Below are 24028 nucleotides of genomic sequence, written 5' to 3'. Positions count from 1 at the left end.
AGCGTTGACTTTTGTTCCCGCAAAAAATAGCCAATATTTATCAAAATGTTTTCAACGATTTCCCTTTTCTTTTCTCTCTTTTTGCCTGATTTAGCGATATAAATGAAAATTCTGGTCCTAAAATCCAACCAGACATATGGCTAAATAAAGTAAGAAATCCTATTTCTGTTGGGATGTACTAATGGAGCAGATATTTCCAAATCCACGCAATTATGAAGATACGAACGAGTTTTTTGGGTGTTCATTGTCAGTCCATTGTTATATAAAGGAGAGAACATGTCTTGATACATTAATTAGAGAAACTAAAAAGAAAACACAAAGGAAAAGAATGAAGGAAGTAGGTAAGAATCCAGTATGGATATCTTCTGTTCTTCTGTTCTTCATTTGTTTTGCTTTGTGCCCGACACAAACCACTGTTGTCTATGGTGAGGGAATGAATGCGGATCCATTAAGTATGAAACGACTACACTTCGGCATGTTGCCTAAGGGTGTTCCTATTCCCCCATCGGGACCCAGTAGACGTAGCTCAATTCCTTCACCACCCCCACCACCTCTTGTAAAACCATCAAATTTGAATTTTGGCATGTTGCCTAAGGGTGTTCCTATTCCTCCATCTGGTCCGAGCAGGCGTTCTCCGCCGCCATTCAGCAAGGGTTTGAGTTTCGGCATGTTACCTAAGGGCGTCCCTATTCCTCCATCTGGGCCTAGCAGGCGTTCTCCACCACCACCAGCACTTACAGGAAATCCGTTCAACAAGAATTTGAATTTCGGCATGTTACCTAAAGGTGTTCCTATTCCTCCATCTGGGCCTAGTGAGCGCACTTCAGAACCTCCATCACCCCTATTTAAGAAAAGGCGGCTTGGGACTTTTGGTATGTTGCATAAGAGGGATCCTACTCAACCATCCACACCAAGTTACTTTCATCTTCTGCATAAAGGTCCTGTCCCTCCGTCCGGGCCTAGTATAAACTGACTGATCCAATCCTTCATTGTATTGAAACCGCATACTGCCAATATGCAACTGTCCCCTATTTCTATCGAATAAGCATATTTACAGGTCAATAACATTACCATGTTTAGATACTACTATTAATGCATGATATCCTTTAAGATTTTCTTTTATTTTTTGTTATTTCATTTACTTAATTACAAAAGGAAATTGATTGATATAATATTTCAATAGTTATTATAATAACTAGTTAAATATTCATTGAACAGGAACAGAAGAGATCTCTTATTTATTTAATAATTCCATAAGTATTCATGTAATAAATCATTATATTTATAATTATTTTTGTAAATATAACTTTGAACTGAAACACTAAAGAAGTGTGATCGAGAGAAAGCTGCGGAAACAATGGCAGAAATCGGTAGAGTTCCAATTTGAATATCCTACATGCTTATGTTTCTCCATTCTCCATCGCTAAGTATGACAGAAAATGAGAAGGGTTTAATCAACAAGCGAACAAATTAAAACTGAGAAAAAATATGGCATGTAAAGTATGGATATAATAATCCTTGTGTTGCTAGCTAGTCGAAACCTTCTCGAATCTAGACAAACTGCTTTGAGGTTTTCATGCACGAATAATTTGTGACTATATATATTTTTTGGTATACATATATTTAAAGTTAATTTAGAGTATATGAGATTTTATATATATTTTTGGTATATATATATATATATATATCTAAAATTAATTTAGAGCGTGTCGCGTAGGACTCTTATAAGTGACAAAACACTTTCTTAAAAATTTTAATACAACTATATATATATAAGATTCAAACTCGAGATCTTAAATAAAAAAATCATGTTGAAATACTCTTATCAGATGTTTAATTTTGTTGGACTTCTCAACTAATCCATTATTGCCATATGATTTATAATTAGTAAAATTTAAATAAAAAATCTAAAATATTAAATTAAAACTCAATGAGATATTCAATAAAAATTTATAATTTTAAATTAAAAATTAAAAATTTATTATTAAATAATAAAATTTAAGTTAATAAATTAATAATATTTTATACCATTACTTATTTAATAAAAAAATTAAAGAAAGAAGAAAATAAATTATAATTTTGGGATAGAAAAAAAGAAGTTCTTTTCAGAAGGGAGAAAATAGTAATTTAGCATTCATTAAAGGATGCAATATTGTCAAACATGTAATTGTTCGTGTCTAATGCAAAACAGCAAAATAGGTGTATGCGTTATTTTTCTGAGCAATGAGCAGCACCACAACAGGTCTACAGGAATAGCGAATGCCTTGTACTGGAAATTGAACAGTTGAAGAAAAGAAAATAAAAATATGAGCAAACTTGTCTTCATCGGAAAGGGCCACGTGATCCTTCAAATTTCACGTTTTTTTCTTGAAAGAAATTTGTATTGGTTGATCGATCGATGTTCAATCAGCACGTCTCCAAACAATGGGCCACTTTGGACAGCATATATATGGAAGCGAAGTGAACCCCTCTTCCTCATCACAGCTGCGGTTCTCTTCTTTCAATAAAGCAGCAGAGCAGAGAGAGACGGAGACGGAGATGAGAAGAACACCTCGCTGTTCAAAGGATGGTTTAAACAGAGGACCATGGACTGCAGTTGAAGACAAATTGCTCACTGATTATATCTCCATCCATGGTGAAGGTAAATGGAGCAATGTCGTAAAAAATACAGGTCTGTTTTACTCGAGTTAACTGCCTAGAGTAGAGTCTTATGCACGTACATATGCTCTTTTTGGCCAGAATTAGTTAATTCATTGATTAGTCTATGCATGCAGGTTTAAAGAGACGTGGAAAGAGCTGCAGGCTTCGTTGGTTTAATTACTTGAGACCTGATATTAAAAGAGGGAACATCTCTGAAGACGAAGAACTACTCATTGTCAGGCTCCACAAGCTCTTAGGCAATAGGTTTGCATGCGTAGAGCCCATTTTTACTGTCTTCAGAATTTTATTTTTCTTTTTTAATCCTTTTTGGAGTATTAGAAACTATTCTTCTGAAAGAAGTAATTGAAAGAATTAAGATTCTCAATTGATTTTCTTTCTTTTATTATCTACGAGCAGATGGTCTCTGATAGCAGGGAGACTTCCTGGACGAACGGATAATGAAATAAAGAATTATTGGAATTCCAATTTATCTAAGAAAGCGAAGGAAATGCAGTTAACACTACCTAAAACTGACAAGGAACTGGTTGTAACGAGACCTTGCGATGTGGCTGTACCAGGCCCGAGTGGAAGCACTGAAATAACTGGCACTAATGTGGTTGGTGCCACAGCACTGCGTGAATGGAAATATCAAAGTCCTGAAGTTAATATTACTGGGACCTATGGAACTGATCAATCGAGTGACCTATCACCATCATGGGCATCTGGTGATGACATTTCATATGACTTCTTATTTGATCTTGATGCGGAAGACTTTTATCAGATTCCTGAATCAACTCTCATTGCCAATGATACCAATCATGCAACTAATAATGTTAGAGAAGGGGATGGTGGTATTAATACAAATGGAATATTGAAGAGTGACGTATCAGATCAATTTCCAGCGAAGAACTGGGAAAGGGATGAATGTGTTCAGGCTGATGACTTGGACTCATCAGCTATCATGTCACTGCTTTCTTTTCTTGATGCAGATGTGGACTTATGAGGAATGGCCTGAGTATATACTAATGGTACTACTATACTAGTTAGCTACTTCATCATATGTATGTCTGCTTTCAGTTTCATCAATTCTCCTTTCCAATAAAAAGAAGAAAGATGGCTAATATATGAATGGGATCCCAACCTCTTTCCCCCAAATCATATTAGCTGGTATTAAGCTCAGTTTTCTCTATTTATATGTCATTTTGTCTTTTTACATGGTTATCATACTGAGTTATTATATTATTTTGTCTTTTTATATTGTTTTCATGCGAGTTGTTCATTTGTTTTTAATTTTATCCACATATTATTAAATATAATTATTTTTATCTATAAATAACGTGGTAAAATAATCTATTTAATATTTTTTTTCTCATAAATAATGATGTATCGATCATTGATAAAACTAAGATAATAAGTATCTATTTTTAAATTTGAATTAATAAATTTGGTTAAATTATAAAAACATTTTTACTCAAAAAAGGGAAAGCAAAAAAAGAAAGAAATTGTGTTGGTATAAGGAAACAAAAGAATTATTAATGGTATAATGAGTGAGAGTATAAAAAGTTATTCCACCAAGTAAATATTCAATGTGAAGCAAAAATAGTTCAAAAAACAAAATGTAAGTATAATTGGAAAAAATCAACCAAGTCTTCTGCTGGAATGGTAGATGCTAATTTTCCACAATCAATATATATATTGCTATTAGATAAATGTTTTTATTGATTATCTTGTCAGACCCCTGCAGTATAGGTGCCATGAGTGGCATTAGAGATTGGACTGAATTTTCCATGAAGATGAATGATTCTGTCACGGATTGAAGTATTCCGTCCCTATATTATAGATTGACAGTGTGCACTTGTTTATCACGTTTTGGCTTCTCACCTGTCTGTGACGTTGAGCCCAGACAGCAGAAACTATTTCTCTTTGAAATCCATACAACAGAAAACTATTAAAGCACGGATTGAATCTCCTTATTTTCATTTCCCCATCACACTCAGCAGTGGACTGATTTTAGTTTCGTTTCTAAATTGCACAATCCTTTAGTGCTTTCTAAGAGGGATAGACGATCATCATTCTAAATAAGCATTCAAATGAGTACTCTTTTACCAATTTAATTAATTTTATTTTTTTTTGGATTGAGGAAAAAGAAGAGAGAAAAAAGTTTTAAGAGGACTATGTTTGGGAATGAGTGGAAAAAAAAGAAAATAACTATTATTTTTCATCCTATATTTTCTCTCCATCTTGTGAGAAAAATAAAACAAAAGATAATAATAAGAGGGTGAGAAATAAATGATGGTTTCCCTTTTTTTTTTTTTTTCTATTTTCCATCCAAAGATTTGTCTTGAGCACCACATGAAATGCATAATTAAATTTAACTTTTAAGCTGATTTTATTTTTATTAGAAGAAATTTTTAGATAACTCAATCTATCATGTCATTCGTAGAAGATAACAATTGTATAATGATATGTAGCTTAATTTATTAAATGTTATATTCTTATTAGTTTGATTTTAATTATGATTTTATTAATGATATAAATAAATCAACCAATGAATATGCAATATTTTATAAATGAAGCCACATGTCACAATATAATTAATTTAGTCCATAGGTGATGTAATAGACTAAAAATTTGTCGTACTATTATGTGCCTAATTATATAATTGAAGGTAGCAGTAGTCCTTGACTTTTGTACACTAAATGATATTGATACTTACTATTGAGCTTAAATCATTAACAATCAATGGTCTGCCTAAGAAAATAGATCTTTTTAATTAACACGTGAATTGTGATGTTTTATATACTCTTGGTCACCCATGTGTAACTCTTTATACCTCTACGAATAAGGTTTTGTTTTTGTTAGGAGTTGATTCAAAATCTCGAAACTTGGAAAGTGAAAGGCATCCACTCTCATCTCCGCTTTGGTAACTTTGGTTGTTAAAGGAGCCATTAGAGGAACTTTCGTCATTGGCCACTCGAGAGTTTAATTTCTCACTCCTCTGTTGTTTACTTGTAGCATCATGGAAGTGTATAATGGTTGGAGTTTAGTCTTCTTGGTGGCTTGATTGCAGGCTAACTGGCTCCATGATTGACGACTGTGTGTCTGGATGTTTGGCGAGATGACCATTTAAAATGGGCTTCTACCTTTGGGCTCTGCCCTTTTAATGCAAGCCTAATAAGTTTAATGGTTTTTGTATATACATTCGTGATCTTCGTCCTTATTTGAGACCCATTAATATAGAGCAAGTTAAATCTCCTTGAACCACAAAGCCATTTTGTATAGTGTAGAGACCCTTGTATTTGTATAGTGTAGAGACCCTTGTATGCATAAGTACAGTTAGATAGTGGATATAGTTACCAGCAACTTAATCTTGGAACTTAACCTTTTTTCTTAAAAAAAAAAGAAAAAAAGAATAGAGTTTGCTTATCTTTAATTTTGATTATCTTTAATTACGGTTACCAATTATAATCGGCATAAAATAGTTTTAAATTCATATATCTTTAAAGTTTTTGAAAAATTAATATAATTTGTAAAATAGTATGGAAATTTTTTTTTGTAATTTAGTGATAAATTTTATAATTATGGAAAAATCAATATTTTTTATAAATTTACTAATTTTTTTATAAATAATTAAATTTTACAAAAGTAATCATTTTTTAAAAGATCGTTCTTTTTTTGCAAGCAGCAGTACTTATAAAAATGAGTATTATTTGTGAAAAAATATGAAAAAATTATTATTTTCATAATTTAGTAATAAATTTTATGATAATAAAAAATTTAATATTTTTTATAAATTTACCAATTTTTTCATAAATTATTAAATTTCACAAAAAATTATTTTTTTCGCAAGTAGTAACACTTAGGAAAAGTTAATATAAATGACAAAACTATATGGAAGAGATTTTCTTTTTTCATAATTAGCAATAAGTTTTGCAATTAAGAAAAAGTTAGTATTTTTGGTAAATTTGTCAATAATTTCATAAATCATTAAATTTTTCATGAATTAAAAATTAGTATAATTTGCTAAAAAATAAAAAAATTGTCATTTTTCATATAATATTAGTTATTTTCATACTTATAAAAAAATTAAAGAACAGAGGCGTCTAAAAAAAACTAAAAACGAAATTAAATTGCGTGATTCACATCAGTTTATCTGTTTAGAAATCGGCAAGATGGATCCGGTCCAAACTCTACCTGGATCCACCATGAACATGGCTAATTGTATTTAAACAAGAAAAGGGAATAATGGATTTTCCCAGACTTTGTCACTAAACATTGTTTAGCTATAGTGGACAACATATACATATATATATATATATATAATTATTAGTTCTCATCAGTTTGTTCTTATCATGAAAAAGACCATTTTTTCTGCATCCCTTCAGAGTAAATTGCATTATTTGGCTCGTCTGGAATTCCAAACAAGCAGGCCAGGTTCTTTTGAACTGTCATTATAACAGCTTAACAAATTCAAAACTTACACTATTAGTAAATATTTTAGCTAATTTGGACAACAATGTCAACATCCTTTGCTGTAAATTGCAATAATTTGCCATTCTCCATTATTTACTCGTCTAGCATTGGATGCCTTTATTGCTGGTAAGATAATCTTTACCCTGTAAAGCCCAAATATTAGAAAATTGTGATGCCATCACGTGACACCTGAATCTTTTGGCTTTCAGAAGAGGAGCAATCAGAGTACTGTACCCAATTTTTTCTTTTCTGTAATGAGCCATTCTCCACTATCAATTGTCCACCATTTAATGTGACTCTTCAGTCTTTTATGTTCTATCCATTTAGGCTACCGACAGAATTGATTAATTAACTTTTTTAAGAGATACACATGGAAAAGAAAAAAATTACTTTATTAATAATAATTTCTAAATAGTAATAAAATATTACAGTCCAAATTTGAGATAATTATAAATAAAAATAAACTATCAATTATAATAAGTTATATATTTTTTAAATTTTATTTTAAAAAAATATCTCTGTATATAATAATATTTATATATATATACTTAAAAAATATGTATTATGCTATATTTGATTTTACTGTAATATTGTTTTATCATATTAATTTTATTTATATAATATGAAAATATATTTATATATCATATTTTTAGAATTTATTATTTCACCAATAATATTAAATATAAAATTTAAATAAAAATTTAATATTTAAATATTTATTAAATTATAACTTATAGTTATGAATTTTATTTAACTTCAAGTATATGCCTATAAAAGTTTTCACTGTATATAGATACCATATTTTAACATATCTCTATACATATGGAACTAGCTCAGAAAGAACCGTATTAGGATCCGTTAAGTAAAAATTTCACCTCATCTAATATATATATTATTGTTCACCAAATTATTTTATTTAATTGATAGAGAAATTCTCAGATAGATTATGTTAATTACATTATCTGTAAATTAAATTAATTATAAAATAATATATAATTTTATTTATTAATTTTAATTAAAAATTATTAATAATAATAAATTAATCAACTAATAAAAATATATTAATTAATAAATAAAATTATATATTATTATTTATTTAATTTAATTTACCAGGTATGATAGTTGATAATAAAGATAAAGATATATTTTGTGTTGTTGTATGTTTCTTGTTATCACGTGGCTATAAAGACAAAACGTCTGATTCAATTTATGAGTACTATTTATGGATGAGAACACGTGGCTATTGAAAACAGAAGCCTTTATATGTCTCAGTTTAATAATTCAATGACAATTATTGAAATTAGGTTGAGAATTTTCTGAAGCGGTGAGGTTTTTGATAACGGGTGAATCACACCACCTTAACACTCATTGGTCCCACCTAAATTAATAGACTTGCGGTTTTCTGTGCCCCGAAATTAGTATTGTAATATATGTTTAATGCGCACAGAATAGAGAATAGAATCTTAAGAGTTTAATTCTCATAACAACAGTGTCAAAATGCAAGTGTCAAATAAAATAAAATACATACAAATTAAAGAAATATTATTCAATTTATTCTAAAAGAAACTAATTTTAATTTATATGCAGATTAAAAAATATAATTTAGTTAATTTTATTAACTTTTATTATTATTTCTGTATTAGACTTTTACAAAAACTATAATTTTTCAAAATATAAATTTGAAAAATTAGTGATAATATCTATATTAATTAATAAATATGTATTTAATAATTACTTATTAAATTAATAATCAAAACGAAAAGTTGACTATAATCTAGAATGAACTAAAAGAAGGACTATTTATTTTGAGACAGAAAAAGTAGAAAAATAATAAAAGAATACAACAAGGTTAGTTACAAGAGAAATTAGGAAAACATATGTAAGTATAGATTAATGCAAGTAGAAGTTAGTAAGTTTAATGTACAAGCAACTAAAAGAAATGTATAGAAAAATAAGTAAACATATATCAAAATTAGTAAGGAGAAAAATTAAAAGAATATATAAAAATATAATAAGATGAGAGAAATAAATTTTATAATTGATTGATTTAATTTTTTTTTAAATTGGTGTATATATTATAATTAATACAAAAATAATATAAATATATGATGTTTTATATTTTAATATTAATAATTAATATATATTTAATAAATATATAGAGAATTTTGCAGTGTTATTTTAATGATCGAGGAAAAGTGGAGAATTGAATCTGACATTTCATCCAAGCTTCACGAAACCCACTCATTATTCAAAGGTGCAGTGGTCACTTATTTAAGTTTAAGGCATGTGTATAGTTATTGGCAGGCATTTGTATGGATATCAGTAAGAATTTAATGCGCACATAAATTAGAAGAATATTTTAGAATGGAACTAGTTGACGTATTTCACGTCCGCATAATTTGAATTGTTTTAAGATTATGAATTTAATTAAACCCTATAAATTTAACTTATGTATCACTCAACTAATAAGGGTAATTAAAAAATCTAATAACTATTTATCATTTTCTAATTTAAATTTCTTTTCTCTTTCATATGGAAAGTTAAACTCTGTAAAATTAAAACACTTTGAAGCATGATGGAACCGATTCTTTATTAAGATCTTAATTCCCTCTACATTTCCATAATCTCAAATCAAACGACAAAACAGACAAGAAATTATGCAAAGAGCCAACTCCAATAGATTTAGCTAGAAAGTTGTAATGTGAATAGGCTCCTTGCTTCTGCTGACAGTGACCCCTGATTTAAACTTCACCTATATAAAGTTAAGAATGTATTACTGTTAGAATCTCTGTGGAAAAAAGAAAATGCAAAGTATATTTCTAATCCATGAACACAAATGAGTAGAGAGAGATTCACCTTCAAAAGATAGCTAGGAGCATTAATTGACATCTTTTACTGCCCTTTCTTTTTTAGTTCTTGTGGTGCGAGCCTTTGCAAGATTTGTTCTTGATGCACTCTATTAAATCATTTGCAGTGTCAATACCTGCCAATACCAATCCATTACTTAGCACAATTTAGAAACCCGAGTGAATCCGTCCGTATGAACGTGCACACATGCATGTGTAGAGGGAGAAAGAACCTGCTAAATAAGCACCGGTGGCGTATCCTATATATTTATTGCTGGTGTGCTCCCCTGTAAAGTATACTGGACCAACAGGATCCTGAAATGAACAAACATTTTTAGCGACTCTTTCTTTACCTTTTCTACTACAATTGTGAACTGCATAGACAGGGTGTTCTTGGTCAATTAGTTGGTCCAGCATGTGATTTGTAGTGCACAAGACATGGATTTACATTCTGATAAATCTCTTTCTTTTTGAAAGATTCAGTGTGCCGAAAAGATTAGTAATAAATAAAAGAATGGTGTTCCTAGTGCACCAAACTTCCCACGTTCCAATATTTAGTTTTGCTCACCGCTAATTGGTCTTTACGCTTTTGGTTGTAGTTGGCCGGCCAGTTGGAATAGCTGCCTTTGTAGAACTTGTTCAAGCCCCATCTGGGTACTAGTATAGATTCTGGCTTTGGAATGTGATCCCCGAACAATTTCTTTAGGATCTCCATCAGCTCAGCTTCAACTGCTTCATCAGATAGTTGCTCTATCCTCCTTGACTCATCAGCTGTTACTGTCGCGAATAAAATATTGGATCCCGGATACTCATTCTCCAGATGCTGCAACTCAAACCAACATCTTCGTATAGTCCAGAGTAAAAATTTGAAGCTAGAGATGATACATTTGCTATTTCTGATTTTTCCTTTTTTGTTTTCGAGGGAAGTAGATATATACCTGCCAAGCCGGATAGTATCCGCGCCTCACATGGCTATACAGAAAGAATTCAGTTCCAGGGCCAGTAGGCCAGAACTTGTAAGGGAATTTCATGAATATCTTGGTATAGATGGTCATGCTAAAATCTGATATTGCAATTCTTTTCCACACCTGATTCATTTTCAAGATTCAGAGTTAAAGACGAAGAGAACTATTAGGTAGCATGCGAAGGGAAACTAAAAGTACAATTAGTTCTATGTCACTTGAAAGAAGAAAAATGGCAATAAGGAAGAACTTACAGGTAACTTAGGCTGGAATTCAATAAGGTCACTCTGAAGGACTCCGAGGCTGACAGAGACAATAACATACTTGGAGTTGTAAGTGGAACCATCTTCAGTTTTTATGATAACTCCACTGTCTGAGTAGCTAATGTCTCTAACTACCTAAAAATTATATTCAATGTAAAAAAAAGCAAAAGCATTCAGGATTAGATTTAAGCTATACCACTGTATTAGAGCCGTGGTTAGACCGTAAAATTACGATCTCGAACACAGTTAAGGACCGAATAGCCAAAAATGGGAAAGAGGATCATATAGAACTGAAAATAAGCACCAAAGTACTTGTTCTGATAATAAAGATCACCTTATTTAGCTTGAGCCTGGGATCCTTTGTCACAGAGGAAAGAAACTGCTTGGCAAGATACTGAACTAAAACCTCAACTCCCCTTGGGTCAGCAACGAAGTATTCATCCTCACCATGGTCTACCATCTCATTTCTTGGATATGTGTGCTTCAAACTTGTTACTTTTGGTGGTTCTGCATCTTCAAAATCATTATAGAAGAAGTCTATCACCATTTCAAGTGGAGATGTTGGTGGCCTGTAAGCACAAACCAGCTCTATTATTACATTTTCTGCCAAAACTACAGAATCTCTGATAATCAATGAATGGAAAAAAGAAATGAAGACTTTCACTACCGTTTGTTGTATATGCGTTGTGCTGCTAGAATTGAGACATCAACATCCTTCTTTTTGGCTGATAATTTCTGCGAAAACTTTACGCAGAAATCATCTCTAGCAGTCGCGACTCCACTCACTTCCTCCACCTGCTTCTTTGGGTACAGTCCACCTCTGTTAAGAGTGACAAAGATGTTAACTGATCATGGTTATTGTCTAAAAAAGATAGATCTAAAAGGGGTTGAATAGCAAAGGCAAAAAGCAGTGTTTCTTTACTCTTGTTTGTAGGTGTTTGATGTGATATTTTCAAAATCACTGTAGAAAGTTCTAAGCTTAAGTTTCTTGGCCATATCTATTAAAGGATTGGCTACAGGTCCCCCAGTAAACAGCCAGTTGCAACCCATCTCAACTGTATATCCGCTAAACTGGGTTTTCATGAGACGGCCGCCAATCCTTGGCGTTGCTTCTAGTATCAATATATCTTGAATTCCTGCTTCATGAAGTGTTTTTGCTGCAGCAATTCCTGAAAAATGTACTGTCCAATTTAAGTGCCCAATAGAATTAACATAACACGTACATGCATACTAGACAGACAAATAAATAACAGTAACATCATTATGTGCATATACACCAAAAATAAAATCAGTTTTCGTGTATAATAATGCTATAGTCATTCTTTAAAAGGGTATAAGTAATCACCGGATATTCCGGCTCCAATGACAACGGCGGTAGGTGACGATGAGGCCGAAGCTGCAGCCACCAAGAATAAATGGAAAAGTATAAGAGGCACCATATAGAAAAGCTTCTTCATTCTTAAGCAGCAGGACTATGTACTTGTTATTTAGCTTGGAAGTTGAGTAGTATGTATGTCTACATCTCTTTGTTTTCAATTTATAAGCCACTAGGAAACTATAATATTCACACGTTTTACCACCAGCAAAGGGAAAAGATTGAAAGAAAGAATTTTGTAGGCCCATTCTTAAATCACATTCCAATTCCGTGAAGTACCCACCAAAAAAAAGGACTTATTACACACACATATTTATATTTTATTTATTAACAGATTATCCACGTTTTCACTTTTTATAGGATTTTATAAATTACTGAGCACTCAATCAATAGCTCTTTGACTATAGCAGTCGATCAAGAACTTTTACAAAATGCGTAAATTGTATATCTTTCTCTTTATATTTTTGGAGTCAAATAAATAATATCATGTTATCCAAAAAGTTCATTTCCAATAGTAAAAATTAGTATTTGTATCTACAAACATTGAGGTACCAAAATTGATAGGCTATGCCATTTGTGTTTTCAAGAACCTGAGACTCCTCACGCATGTTATTTTCCAACGTGGTTATGCAAAGGAAGTTTAGTGACATTCTCCTTTGAAACAAAACTTACATGAAGAAAATGCTTCTAACCAAATTAAGGATTGGCGAGAGCTTGGAAGTCATCTGATTCTGGGCCGGGGGCTGTTTGCTTGGGAATCTACCTTTTATATACGAAGAATAATGGAAATGATGGGGTGTTAAATAATAGACGGCATCCAACTCAAGTGATCACTAGCCACTAGGGCTTGTCAGGATTTTATGAGTTTCAGGGGCCAATGAGGCAAACAAATTCTCCATCAAATCCTATGGCATTCAAGAAAATTAACAGCCTTCAAGGTGGCTGCCTCAACCACAAAGTATATATGTAATTAATTGTAGATGGTATAGCATATTCTGTTGGGGCTGTTATTCGTAAGGAAAAAAGTGAATTTATGGCAGGTATGAGTACTCCTATCAAATGCACGTTCTGCTCAAATGCTAGAAGTTTTTTTTTATTTATTTATTTATAAAAAACCTTTTCTATTATTATCATTAAACTTAATGGAAAAGGAAAAGAACATGTTATTGAGAGATAAGCTACCCAAAACTAATAGGCCTGTCAATACCAAAACCTGAATTTCTTAGCATCCTAATGACATGTGAAAAACCCTAAAGCATAAATAATACATTGAAAAAGTAAAAACTAAGCTCCTCACAGCAGAATTTGACATAAATATTCTGTCCAGCAACTTCATAAGTAGTAGAATTTGACAATATTCAGTAAAAGAAACACAAATTGAAGACAGCAACTTGATCAGTAAAAACTAATGGCCCAAAAGAAAACAGCATAACCGACTATATCTTGAGTTGAAGCATATGGATCATCTCCTGTCACCTAGGGCAACAGCTTTGCTCATAAATCATGTGTTAGAAGAGTTGTCATTGAATCACATTCGTGATCTGATTAAGACAAATTGCAGGAATGCTAACCCGGATGCTGTGTTATATAATATAAACATGACATTAGAAGATGCTATCCGCTGGCTAAAAAATAAAGGGAAAAACATAAAGTTAGAGACCTTTTCTAAGTTTTTTAAAATTATAAAAAGGGCAAAAGTTGGAGACATTTTCCAGAAATAATGACAAGTGAGCTGTCATGATAGGATATATAATAAATTTCTCACATTCTATTTTTCTAATGTCACAAACAAAAGTATGAAAGATTATTATTATTATTATATATCTTTACTTAGAGTGGCACATAATTTGAATATATTATATTTATACTTTAAATGACTGATAAATAGATAAATTATTTAATAACATTATAAAAGTAAATTCACTTAACGACTTGAAAAACACGTTAAAAATAGATAATTACAATTCTCATTCATTATATACGAATATAAGAAATATATTTATCTAATTCTAGTATATTGTCTATTTCATTGTTTGACAAATGATGAATCATATAATATGTTAAAGACATAAAATCTAAATATTTCATTATATAAAATAATAATTAATTAAGATATATAAAATACGATATAGATAACTTATTTTTCTACCAAACCATAGTTACCTAGTTGATTGAAAATTTAAAACTGGAGCTAGACGCTCCTGCCATCATTACTTATTTTCAATTGCTTTAACCACTATGGCCATCTAATTAATTAATTAAGATTGTGGGTATATTTTTGAGCAATGGGTACTGCCATTTTTAGACCACATGCCTCGGATACTATATAGTTGCCAATATTTTTTGCACATTACAACATAAGCAGCCTAATTTTTTTGTACAAAGTTGCAACATTTACATAGATATGAGATTCCAAACCTGTACTTCGAAATTATTACGCATAGAATACCCAAATTGCTAGCCAGGTTTTAGTTTTCAGTTCCCATAATTATGAGCAGCATGAGGAACTTTGTGCTTTGGTAACATTAACTGCCCTTCAAGTGATTCATCCCGCAATCACCAAGAAAATACTGGTCTTAAAGCATTTCTAATGATATCTTTAAAAGAGTATCATTTGTATAATAAAAAGTATTTTAAATAAATAGTTAAAATTCAAATTCGATGAGTTGTTTTTTGTAAAATAATTTTACTCTTTATTAATTTTTATTTTTAGAAATGTTAGTGATTTTAATTTCTTTTAGCTTCGTCAAAAATATTAATCAATAAAGTATACTGTCTTTTTATTTTATATTTAAAAAATATAAAATTTATTAAACTTCTATTATTTTATAAAATAATTTTTGAAAATAGTATGATAAACGATGGATAAAAAAACAATCAGCGAAGGAAGAAACAACTCCGACGGGTAGCAGGAGTAGAATAATGATGTCGGTTCGAGGGTCACAGCTGAGGGTTTCTTTACTTTTCAAAAAGCAAAAGAAAAAGAAAAGGAGAGAAATTTTACTGTTTGATTTGATTAATAAACTTTAACTTTATTCTGATGCGTAGCAGTTGAAAAACATTTGTTTATATTGAAACATAAAAAGACAGGAAAAGAATGTCAGTATTTCAATTGTTTAATGCGTTAGTATATTTTGATGGCTGGTCGTCTATTAATATCTTAAAGAATATTCCTTGCACATATCAATACTTTTAGATTAGAACCCAAAAAGAAATGCTAGCAGCTCTGATTTTGTTACCATGCAATGAAAGCATCAGGTTTTCTGCATCCCCTCAAGAGTAAAAGAATTGCTATACTAATCAGTCTACCAAAATGCGTTTTAGAAGCTTAATAAGTTCAAAATTTGGAGACTTGAAATATGATTTGAGCAACAGGGTCAAAATCCTTGGGCTGCCAATGCCATAGTCTGTCTCAATTTTAGAATAATGGGTGTTGGCTTTGTTATAATGGTGGGTGGAAGCTTATTAGTAGTAGGTTAAAATGCTTATATTTTAATTGTATGCAAGAAGTCATTCGTTTGGGGTTCTACCAAAATTTGAGAAAATGTCATTGTGATGCATGTGAACTCCTGATTCTGAATCTTTCTGCCGGCTGTCAAAAGAGAAGACCCCATTACACGATTCACACATCCTATTCAAAATGGGGAAAAATAAAAATAAAAAGCTGGCCGGTTGAATTGGGGTCTATCTTATTGTTAGATAGAGACAGAAATAAATTATGTTGTTTGAAAGAATTAATATTGCGAGAGGCTCGACCTTTCTAAGTGGCTCAATTTAAAATTGTTTTTAATTAATAATTTAATTTAACTATTATGAATTCCAGTCAGAGAAATTCAAATACTATCGCTTCACAGGTGCTCATATTTTATTTCTTTACACTAGTTTATAACATAATAACTATTTTACCATTATATAAAAATAGGTAATTTGACAACAGGACACTAGTTCCGATATATAGTTCTAATTTCAGTCGATTTCAATTAATTTTTAAAAAATAATAAATTAATTAAAATAAATTAATCCTTTTGAGTTGGAATTAAATTTGCTAGTCTCGATTCCAGCCGAGGAGAAATCAATCATCAACCAATCTTTGATTCTAAGTTGGTTCCCATTAACCGGTCAAAATCTATTTATCTAGTTTAAAAGATTTGAGTATTGAAAATTAATATAAATAATACTAGAATTTATGAAATATAAAAAATTTAAAAATAATTATTTAAAAATAAAATTAAAATTAAAATAAAAAAATACGAAGAGAAAAATATTAATGTGGTTAAGAAAAATGTAAATAGTTTAATATTTTTTATTTTATTTTTAAGTCTATTTGCATGTCGAGATTATAAAATATTATATAATCATAATATTTTGATTTTTTTATTAATAATAATAAATCATCAAATATATATATATATATATATATAATAGATTAAATAGAATAAAAGCAAAAATGAATAAGGAATATTAAACTATAAAAATAAAGAATATAAGAATTGTTAATGTAACTCAAATTAATAAATAAAAATTAAAATCAAACACAAATATATATATATATATATATATATATATATATATATATATATATATATTCAATAATCGGATTTTGTAAACCAAACTAAGATTTTGTCGCAACTCATTGAAAAAGAATCTTTTGAAGATATTTGCATTACAGTCACAGATGAGGAAAACATGTGAATTTTTATCAGGATATCCGTACGGACAAACCGACAGCAAGTATCCAAGTCGGGTCCTTCAATTCACTCCTTTTAGCATTTGTACTTCCAATTTCATCACATTCTTCATTACCTTGTGTGTGCAGAAATAACCAGTGTTTGGAGACAAACCAATTTAAAAAGCAGCACAAAACTAGTGAACCAGATCAAACTAAACAGACCAAATTCCAATGCAACTCTATATTCGTTTTATTATAACAAACTCTTGTCAAATATAAATATTGATGGACTTGTTTTAAAATTCATGGGTTCTCCTGTTATAATTTTCTATTCCTAATTTCTTTCTTTTTTAATCTTCTTTGTACATATAAATAATTGAATAGTCAGATCCTAAATGAGTTTTCAATTCGAGTTTAATTTTAAACTTGTTTTAAAAACATTTCTATTAAATTACTTGGGGCGGATATTTGTGGATATTTAATCTAATTAAATTCTAGAGGAAAGAATTTAAGTAATAATAAATGGGTTTGTGTCAAATCTTGAGCGAGTACTTATTACCCAAATTCGATTATGTTATATTTTATTTTTTGAAATATTATTTTAAATTTTATTAAATTTATATTTAGATTGTATTATTATATTTATATTATTTTATTTTCATTAATTATTGTTATGTAGTTTATAATTTTATTATCATAAAGTGGTTCGGTAAACAAATATCGATTTAGTTATCTGAATGTTTAGATAAATAAGTAGAGTATTGTTACTCATTTAAATATCAATAAAATATTATTTAATAATTATTTAGTTCAAACGAATTTAATCTAGTTAGGATATTATGCAGATATTTCTACTCAAATTTGTGATGAATTTATATAATAAAAATAATTTGTTAAATCGATTTAAAATAGATTCGGATACATATCTTATAAACGGATTTAGAAAATTAGTGGACGGAACGAGTCATTTCCTAGCCACTTTAATGAAACTATATGATCAATAATTTCGTTTTTATTGGCAAAAGATTAGCTTGTCTTTATTTACTTTTTATTGAAAGTTTTATAATAGGTGAAAACATTCTTCTTCTTTTTTTTTTTTTTTTTTTTTTTCTTTTGAAAGGTGAAATCATTCTTTTTTCCAGTTTACATTTTCTATTGGCTAATGAGTAATGGGCTAATGGCTTTGTTGCACTAAAAGAAAGTGGGCTGCCAAACTTGGATTTCTATGGAAAGACCATATTCAGAAAATGGATTAGACCTAAAACATGAGTCCTTTTGCAACCCCCGCCCGAAAATTGAATATTGAAGTTCATACTTTAGCAGGACGAAGGGTTGCCCAACTTGACATTAGATCTTGAATCCATTGCGAAGACTCATCAAATTTGTCATAGGCTTTACTGCCAAAATGCCGATATACAATAGAGAGTAAGAGTGGGCAAGTATTTCGCTGACAACAATTCTTTTTCGGAAAGCTAGTGAGGTATTTTCCGTATATTACATTTAACTATTCGATAAATAATATATACATCTTGAGTATTTTATATCTAGATAAAAAAATAGTGACACACAGTTTAAATTTTATAATTAATTTATGAACTCTTTGTTTAATGGTAAGAGTAGAAAGTCTAAAATTTAGAAAAGGGCAGAGCATGATGGACGGCTGTGAAAGAAGAATGAATGTGTCCCTTTACGAGGGAACCATTGATTAGTGGAGTCCAGAGAAAATACTCGACCAAAAACTTTGCATATGGGTTGTAAAATGATGCCCATCAAAGGCCATTAAGAGCTTAGCATGACTTGGTTTTCACTCAAAGCTGCTACACTACACCACAATTCCTGATTCTTGCTATTGCATGCTTTTGCCTTTTCCTTTTTCACTGCACAAACACGCGCACTTATTTTTTCCTTTTTATCTTTGTTGCCAAAGTCTATTGTATTACTAAGAGTGAAGTGGACTTCACCTACCCTAAACACAAAGAAAGGAAATGACTGTGATTTCTTTCTTCCCTGATTTAGCAGAAACTGGATACTTGGTGTCCATTTAACCCCTCAATCCTACTTGGTAATGTAAGGTTTTGTTTAATTTGGGTCCACAGCTGTGGAGTCATAATGAACATTTGGTCGCAATGTAAGACAGTGTTGTACCCCCATACCCATCAAAGATTTTCGTGCAGCCCAATTTAGAACCTTGGCTCTTTAACTTTCTGCTATGGATAATTTGAATTTCTTTATTTATTCTACTGGTATTATGTCACCATATATATATATATATATATACACAGAAAAGACATTCATAATGGATCTTACGCATGTGCCTTTTTCAATTTTTATTTTTATTTTGTTTTTAGATTTTTATCTTCTTTTTCAGCCTGGACTCTCTTTTTATTTGAACATACATATCTTACAAAAGATTCTGTCAAATCAGAACCTCTATTTTAAAATATATTTGGGAAATATAATTAAAGCAAGCAAGTAAAGAATAAAAATGTAGATTTACAAAAAGAAACAACACAAAATCAGCTTTCGAAAAGGATAAAGGAATATATATTCTCGTGTTCAAACGTAAGGAAAAGTGAGAGTGGAATTGGAAAAGAAACAAATCCTGATGAGCTACTGCGAGCATCAAAGACTATTATAAGAATTGCACTTTAGCAGAGGGAAAGCTTCCAAGATACCAAACAACTTTATATGCTTCTGCATTGTTTCTTAAATACACGACATTATCGTATTTGAATGTGTAATATTTTAATATGATTAATGGCGCATGTCAAAACTAAGTATTTACATTAAAAAAACATAATTTTGTATAACAACGTATATTATACATTAAAAATTTAATATTTTTAGCTTCAATAAGAAAGTGTCTGCAATAAAAAATGTATTATGCAAAAATAAATTTAGATCGGATAATAACTTTAGAAAAATAAATCACTATAACAAATTAAGTATTTCATTTTATATTAAATGTTTATTGTAATTTGAATATATTTTTAATATATATATATATATATATATATATATATATATAAATATATTTATGTATATATAATTTTTACTATATAAAAAATAAAATTAAAAGAATTTATAATTTATTACAATATAAAATTTATTTTTATTTATAATTCACTCGCTCAAGTTAAAATTAAATTATTTTATGATTAAATAGAAATTATTAGAGAAATTAGGGTTTAAATTCATTAAAAACCGAGTGGGAGGCAGACAAAAAATTAATAAGCGAGAATTATAAATTGTGTACACTGGTGAGGGTTATGGATACATTGATTATTGGATAGTTATTGATTGATTATGGAAATGATTAAGATTGAGTTAGGCAAAAAGAAAACTAATTCAAGGATGACATAAATTTGTCACAAACTCGCAAAATGTCTCTCTTGGTTACTCTCATAATTATTTGAAACCAAAAAAGATTACATATCACCAGGCACAAGAATTCATTAAACAACGATATTCAATCAAATATTTCAAATTAAGCAGCAGCCACTAGCCCTAATCAGCGACGGTCCAACTCATGTCATTCTCAAATATCCAGTGGCAAACCTCAATTTGCCCAGGGCTGGACTCTAATGCCACGAACGCACCATGATTTGGGCTCCAAGCTGATGTGTCAATATGACAGATTGCAACCCCAAGATTGATCCTCTCTTTGCTCTCAACGTCAAGAATTTCAGCTTCATAAACTCTAACCCTGGGAACTGAATGGCAATAATAAAGCAAGTACGGATACAAGCTTTGGTGACAAGAGACAGATTTAGTCACTTCTCCACCGTTGATTCCTTTGACTCTCCCAATCATCACATTTTTACTTGACCCATGAACATTTTCGGTGGTCCTGACAACCACATTATGGCCCAAGACTGATACGGCAAACTCTATCATGTCCTCCACCGAGCCCACACACCGCTTGGTCTCACCTTGGCTGGGTTCTCTCTCGCATTCGGCCAGCGCGTTGACAAGCACACACTCCATGGTTGAATTCTCAAGTGCATGAAAAACTTCCTTAAGCTCAGACAGACGAGGGGACGAGAATGGTAGTTTTGAAACGATGGATCGGGGCAGAAACGATCTTTTTGGCATTTTGTCTGTAATGTCGGGCATGACCACAACATTCCCTTGCTTCAACATGGACTCCCTGAAAAACTTACCAGGCTCAACCCATCTCCTATTTACAAAACTGCCACTAGTACTGGTAGTGTTAGCGTAAGCAGCAAAAGTTACACCTTTTTGAATATATTCCTTGAAAGATCGATCCGGACCATAAATTTTGAAACCAACAGCAGTGTTACCCTTTGATCCCTTACCATATTCTTTAAATGTATCATTACCGGGGTTAAATGTTTTCCCATAATTAGTGAAGCTAACTTTGCCTGCATTTGTATTCCTGGCATAAGATTGAAATGAATCTTGACCAACATTAGCTCCATTCCTGTAGCTAGAGAAACTATCAATAGCAGAATTTCCACCAGTGCCATAACTCTTGAAATTATTATGTGGGTTGTTACCCGAGAGACCATACCCTGCAAAACTATCATTTGCTACATTACCTAATTCCCCATAACCAGTAAATGTAGATTCAATTATGTTTGAATCTCCACTATAGGTTGCAAATTCCGCTGGAACCCCATTTCCTTTCTTTCCATAACTAGTGAACGATTCAGACCCGGAATTTGTATCCCCACTATAGCTTGAAAATGATAGCTTATGGTTATTGCCATCAGAAGCATATGTGGTGAAACGCAGACCTGGTACATTGACTCGGTCGTCATAGTTTTTGAAGACGCCAGAGCCTCCAGTTGCACCAGCGCCGTAGTTGCCAAAGGTTGCATTGGCAACATTTCCATCAGTAGCATAATTTGTGAATGCTTCACTATGGCCTGTTGCGTCGCGGCTGTACTTTACAAACGAGTCAGAAACAGAGTTCAAGCCATTTGAGTAATTCTTGAACGAGTCAACCCCTCCGAGTTGAGACCTCCCATAGTTTGCGAACTGTTTGTTGGAGTATAGTGCAAAGTTTGCATCTTTATTGTCATTTTTATCGCCTAAATTCATTGGTTTTGAGTCAAAGGAGCAGAATAAATTGGCTAAGGAACAGAAAGATTCAAAATGCGAAGAGAGTGAGTTTTGGGTAGCGAGTCTGGAGAGGAACGCTGAGTCTATCGCAGTAAGTGGAGAAGCTTTGGAGAGGAGAAATGGTGATTTAGGCAAGGTGTTAAAGATGTGTTTGTTCCAATAACGGATCAAAGATGCTTTAGGAGAAAATGGGTTCAACTCGGGTGGCGAATGTGGATTGTGTGCAGTACTGCTTGGAGCTGCCAAAGAGAGCTGCAACAAGACAAGAAGAATAAGCAAAATTTACATGCATGTGATCCTATTAATTGCTAGAAAAATACGAAAAGAAAAAAAGGAAGAAAGCAAAATTAAACATGAGAAAGAGATGGTGATTACCTTGGAAGATGATATTGATATGAAGAGAAAGAAGAAGAAGAAGAGAACAGTCATGTGGTGAGCAGTGAGTTGTGTATCCATCGTTTGGTGTGTGTGTGTGTTAGGTCCTTGTGAGGAGACAGATATAAGCTACTTTCCTTTTCCGCCAAGTTTTGCTTTATAGAAAAGCTAGTCGTGTAATCTATTGAGAGAAGTGGCATACTTGTGTATTTCTGGCTTTCTGTTATCATTGCCCATTTGGTTCTGAACTTTTCTATTTTCCGCTTCAAATTTATTAATCTTTGACATTCCGGAAGGGAGAAATTATGAGATAGGCCAGATTTACTATGTTATTTATAGATAAAATATAATATTATATATTATAATTATTAATTATTTGTAATTAAAAAGCAATCAATACTACTATATAATTATATCTCTCCAGATTTGTAAACAAATATACTTAAAAATTTATTGTAGGAAAAATATTCACAGAATGATCACAGTCGATAAGCATTAGGAGACGCAAGTGATTTTGCCTATTCCATAACAGCAGATTATTAGCTCTTTCCTTAATTGCAAAAGATTTAAAATGATATATGATTAGATATTATATCAGATCTTCATTAATTGTCCTATTCAACTCATTGCAGATTTGTTTTAGATTATCATTAATACTACAAAGAAATAATAATTGCTAAAACAAAAGGAGATTCTGCTATAAATTTAGAGCCAAAGTTCAAATCTTCTAACGAACAATATTGATTTCACCTTTTCATCAATGAAATTTGAATGTAAATCCTGTTGACAATATGTCAACTGGGGACTGATGACATGAGTGATTAAATAATTATTTAAAATAATTAAGGATTCAAGTACTTTTTATTCCTTTTGCTTTGTTTAAAATTCCTTAATTTGCCCCTTTTTCCATTCTGAAATGCAAAGAAAAACAACAACAAAGTGAGAGAGGTGCAACTTTATACCTTGCGTAAACATATGTATAATCGTCCGTACATGAAAGAAACTAATAATATTGGCTACTAATTACTATTAAAAATCGAGATCAATAATAAGTCAAATTCATCATAACGGAAAGTATATATTTGAAAAAGAATACCCACATTCAATAGTAATTCTTTTTTTTTTCTTCTTTTCTATAAGCCTATATATAATATAATGAAAATGAAGATGTTGGTTAAATATATTATAATGTAAAGCTCCACATAAATAGGCCTTGCTCTAACATCTAGATAGATCAGATATAATAAACTGAACAAAGAAAATGGTGGCCATTACCTGACAATACAGTAAAAATTTGGTGCGGGAAACTAGACAAATATATAAACTGAGATTTTAAC

General features: G+C 31.0%; 3 protein-coding genes across 3 annotated transcripts; 1 reads left to right on the top strand and 2 right to left on the bottom strand.

The window, feature by feature from the left end:
- The first annotated feature begins 2526 nt into the window (after positions 1-2526).
- On the top strand, positions 2527-3786 carry LOC112535462 (transcription factor MYB1). Its single transcript, XM_025158053.2, has 3 exons — positions 2527-2671; positions 2775-2904; positions 3058-3786. Exons 1-3 carry the CDS (start codon positions 2539-2541, stop codon positions 3641-3643), a joined length of 849 nt encoding a protein of 282 aa, XP_025013821.1. The 5' UTR covers positions 2527-2538; the 3' UTR covers positions 3644-3786.
- A 5900-nt stretch (positions 3787-9686) lies between these two features.
- LOC8289023 (polyamine oxidase 1) lies at positions 9687-12713 on the bottom strand. The gene is made up of 10 exons (XM_002511370.4): positions 12530-12713; positions 12107-12353; positions 11852-12004; positions 11519-11753; positions 11176-11319; positions 10898-11047; positions 10528-10782; positions 10193-10274; positions 9970-10096; positions 9687-9865 (listed from the first exon to the last, which is right to left on the bottom strand). Exons 1-9 carry the CDS (start codon positions 12639-12641, stop codon positions 10023-10025), a joined length of 1452 nt encoding a protein of 483 aa, XP_002511416.1. The 5' UTR covers positions 12642-12713; the 3' UTR covers positions 9687-9865; positions 9970-10022.
- Positions 12714-20592: 7879 nt separating this feature from the next.
- LOC8289024 (polygalacturonase 1 beta-like protein 1) lies at positions 20593-22956 on the bottom strand. The gene is made up of 2 exons (XM_002511371.4): positions 22692-22956; positions 20593-22568 (listed from the first exon to the last, which is right to left on the bottom strand). Exons 1-2 carry the CDS (start codon positions 22770-22772, stop codon positions 20736-20738), a joined length of 1914 nt encoding a protein of 637 aa, XP_002511417.2. The 5' UTR covers positions 22773-22956; the 3' UTR covers positions 20593-20735.
- Between the last annotated feature and the right edge of the window lie 1072 nt (positions 22957-24028).

The sequence above is a fragment of the Ricinus communis genome, chromosome 4 (assembly GCF_019578655.1).
Source record: "Ricinus communis isolate WT05 ecotype wild-type chromosome 4, ASM1957865v1, whole genome shotgun sequence".
In the NCBI taxonomy this organism is placed as follows: Eukaryota; Viridiplantae; Streptophyta; class Magnoliopsida; order Malpighiales; family Euphorbiaceae; genus Ricinus; species Ricinus communis.
This window is presented reverse-complemented; position numbering and strand designations above follow the sequence as displayed.

Coding starts and splice junctions, on each gene's coding strand:
- LOC112535462 (XM_025158053.2), top strand. CDS start 2,539: ATGAGAAGAACACCTCGCTGTTCAAAGGATGGTTTAAACAGAGGACCA. Junction 2,672..2,774: donor CAATGTCGTAAAAAATACAG/GTCTGTTTTACT, acceptor CTATGCATGCAG/GTTTAAAGAGACGTGGAAAG. Junction 2,905..3,057: donor CACAAGCTCTTAGGCAATAG/GTTTGCATGCGT, acceptor ATCTACGAGCAG/ATGGTCTCTGATAGCAGGGA.
- LOC8289023 (XM_002511370.4), bottom strand. CDS start 12,641: ATGAAGAAGCTTTTCTATATGGTGCCTCTTATACTTTTCCATTTATTC. Junction 11,320..11,518: donor CCAGGCTCAAGCTAAATAAG/GTGATCTTTATT, acceptor TATAATTTTTAG/GTAGTTAGAGACATTAGCTA. Junction 10,097..10,192: donor CACCGGTGCTTATTTAGCAG/GTTCTTTCTCCC, acceptor TGGTATTGGCAG/GTATTGACACTGCAAATGAT.
- LOC8289024 (XM_002511371.4), bottom strand. CDS start 22,772: ATGGATACACAACTCACTGCTCACCACATGACTGTTCTCTTCTTCTTC. Junction 22,569..22,691: donor TATCAATATCATCTTCCAAG/GTAATCACCATC, acceptor GTCTTGTTGCAG/CTCTCTTTGGCAGCTCCAAG.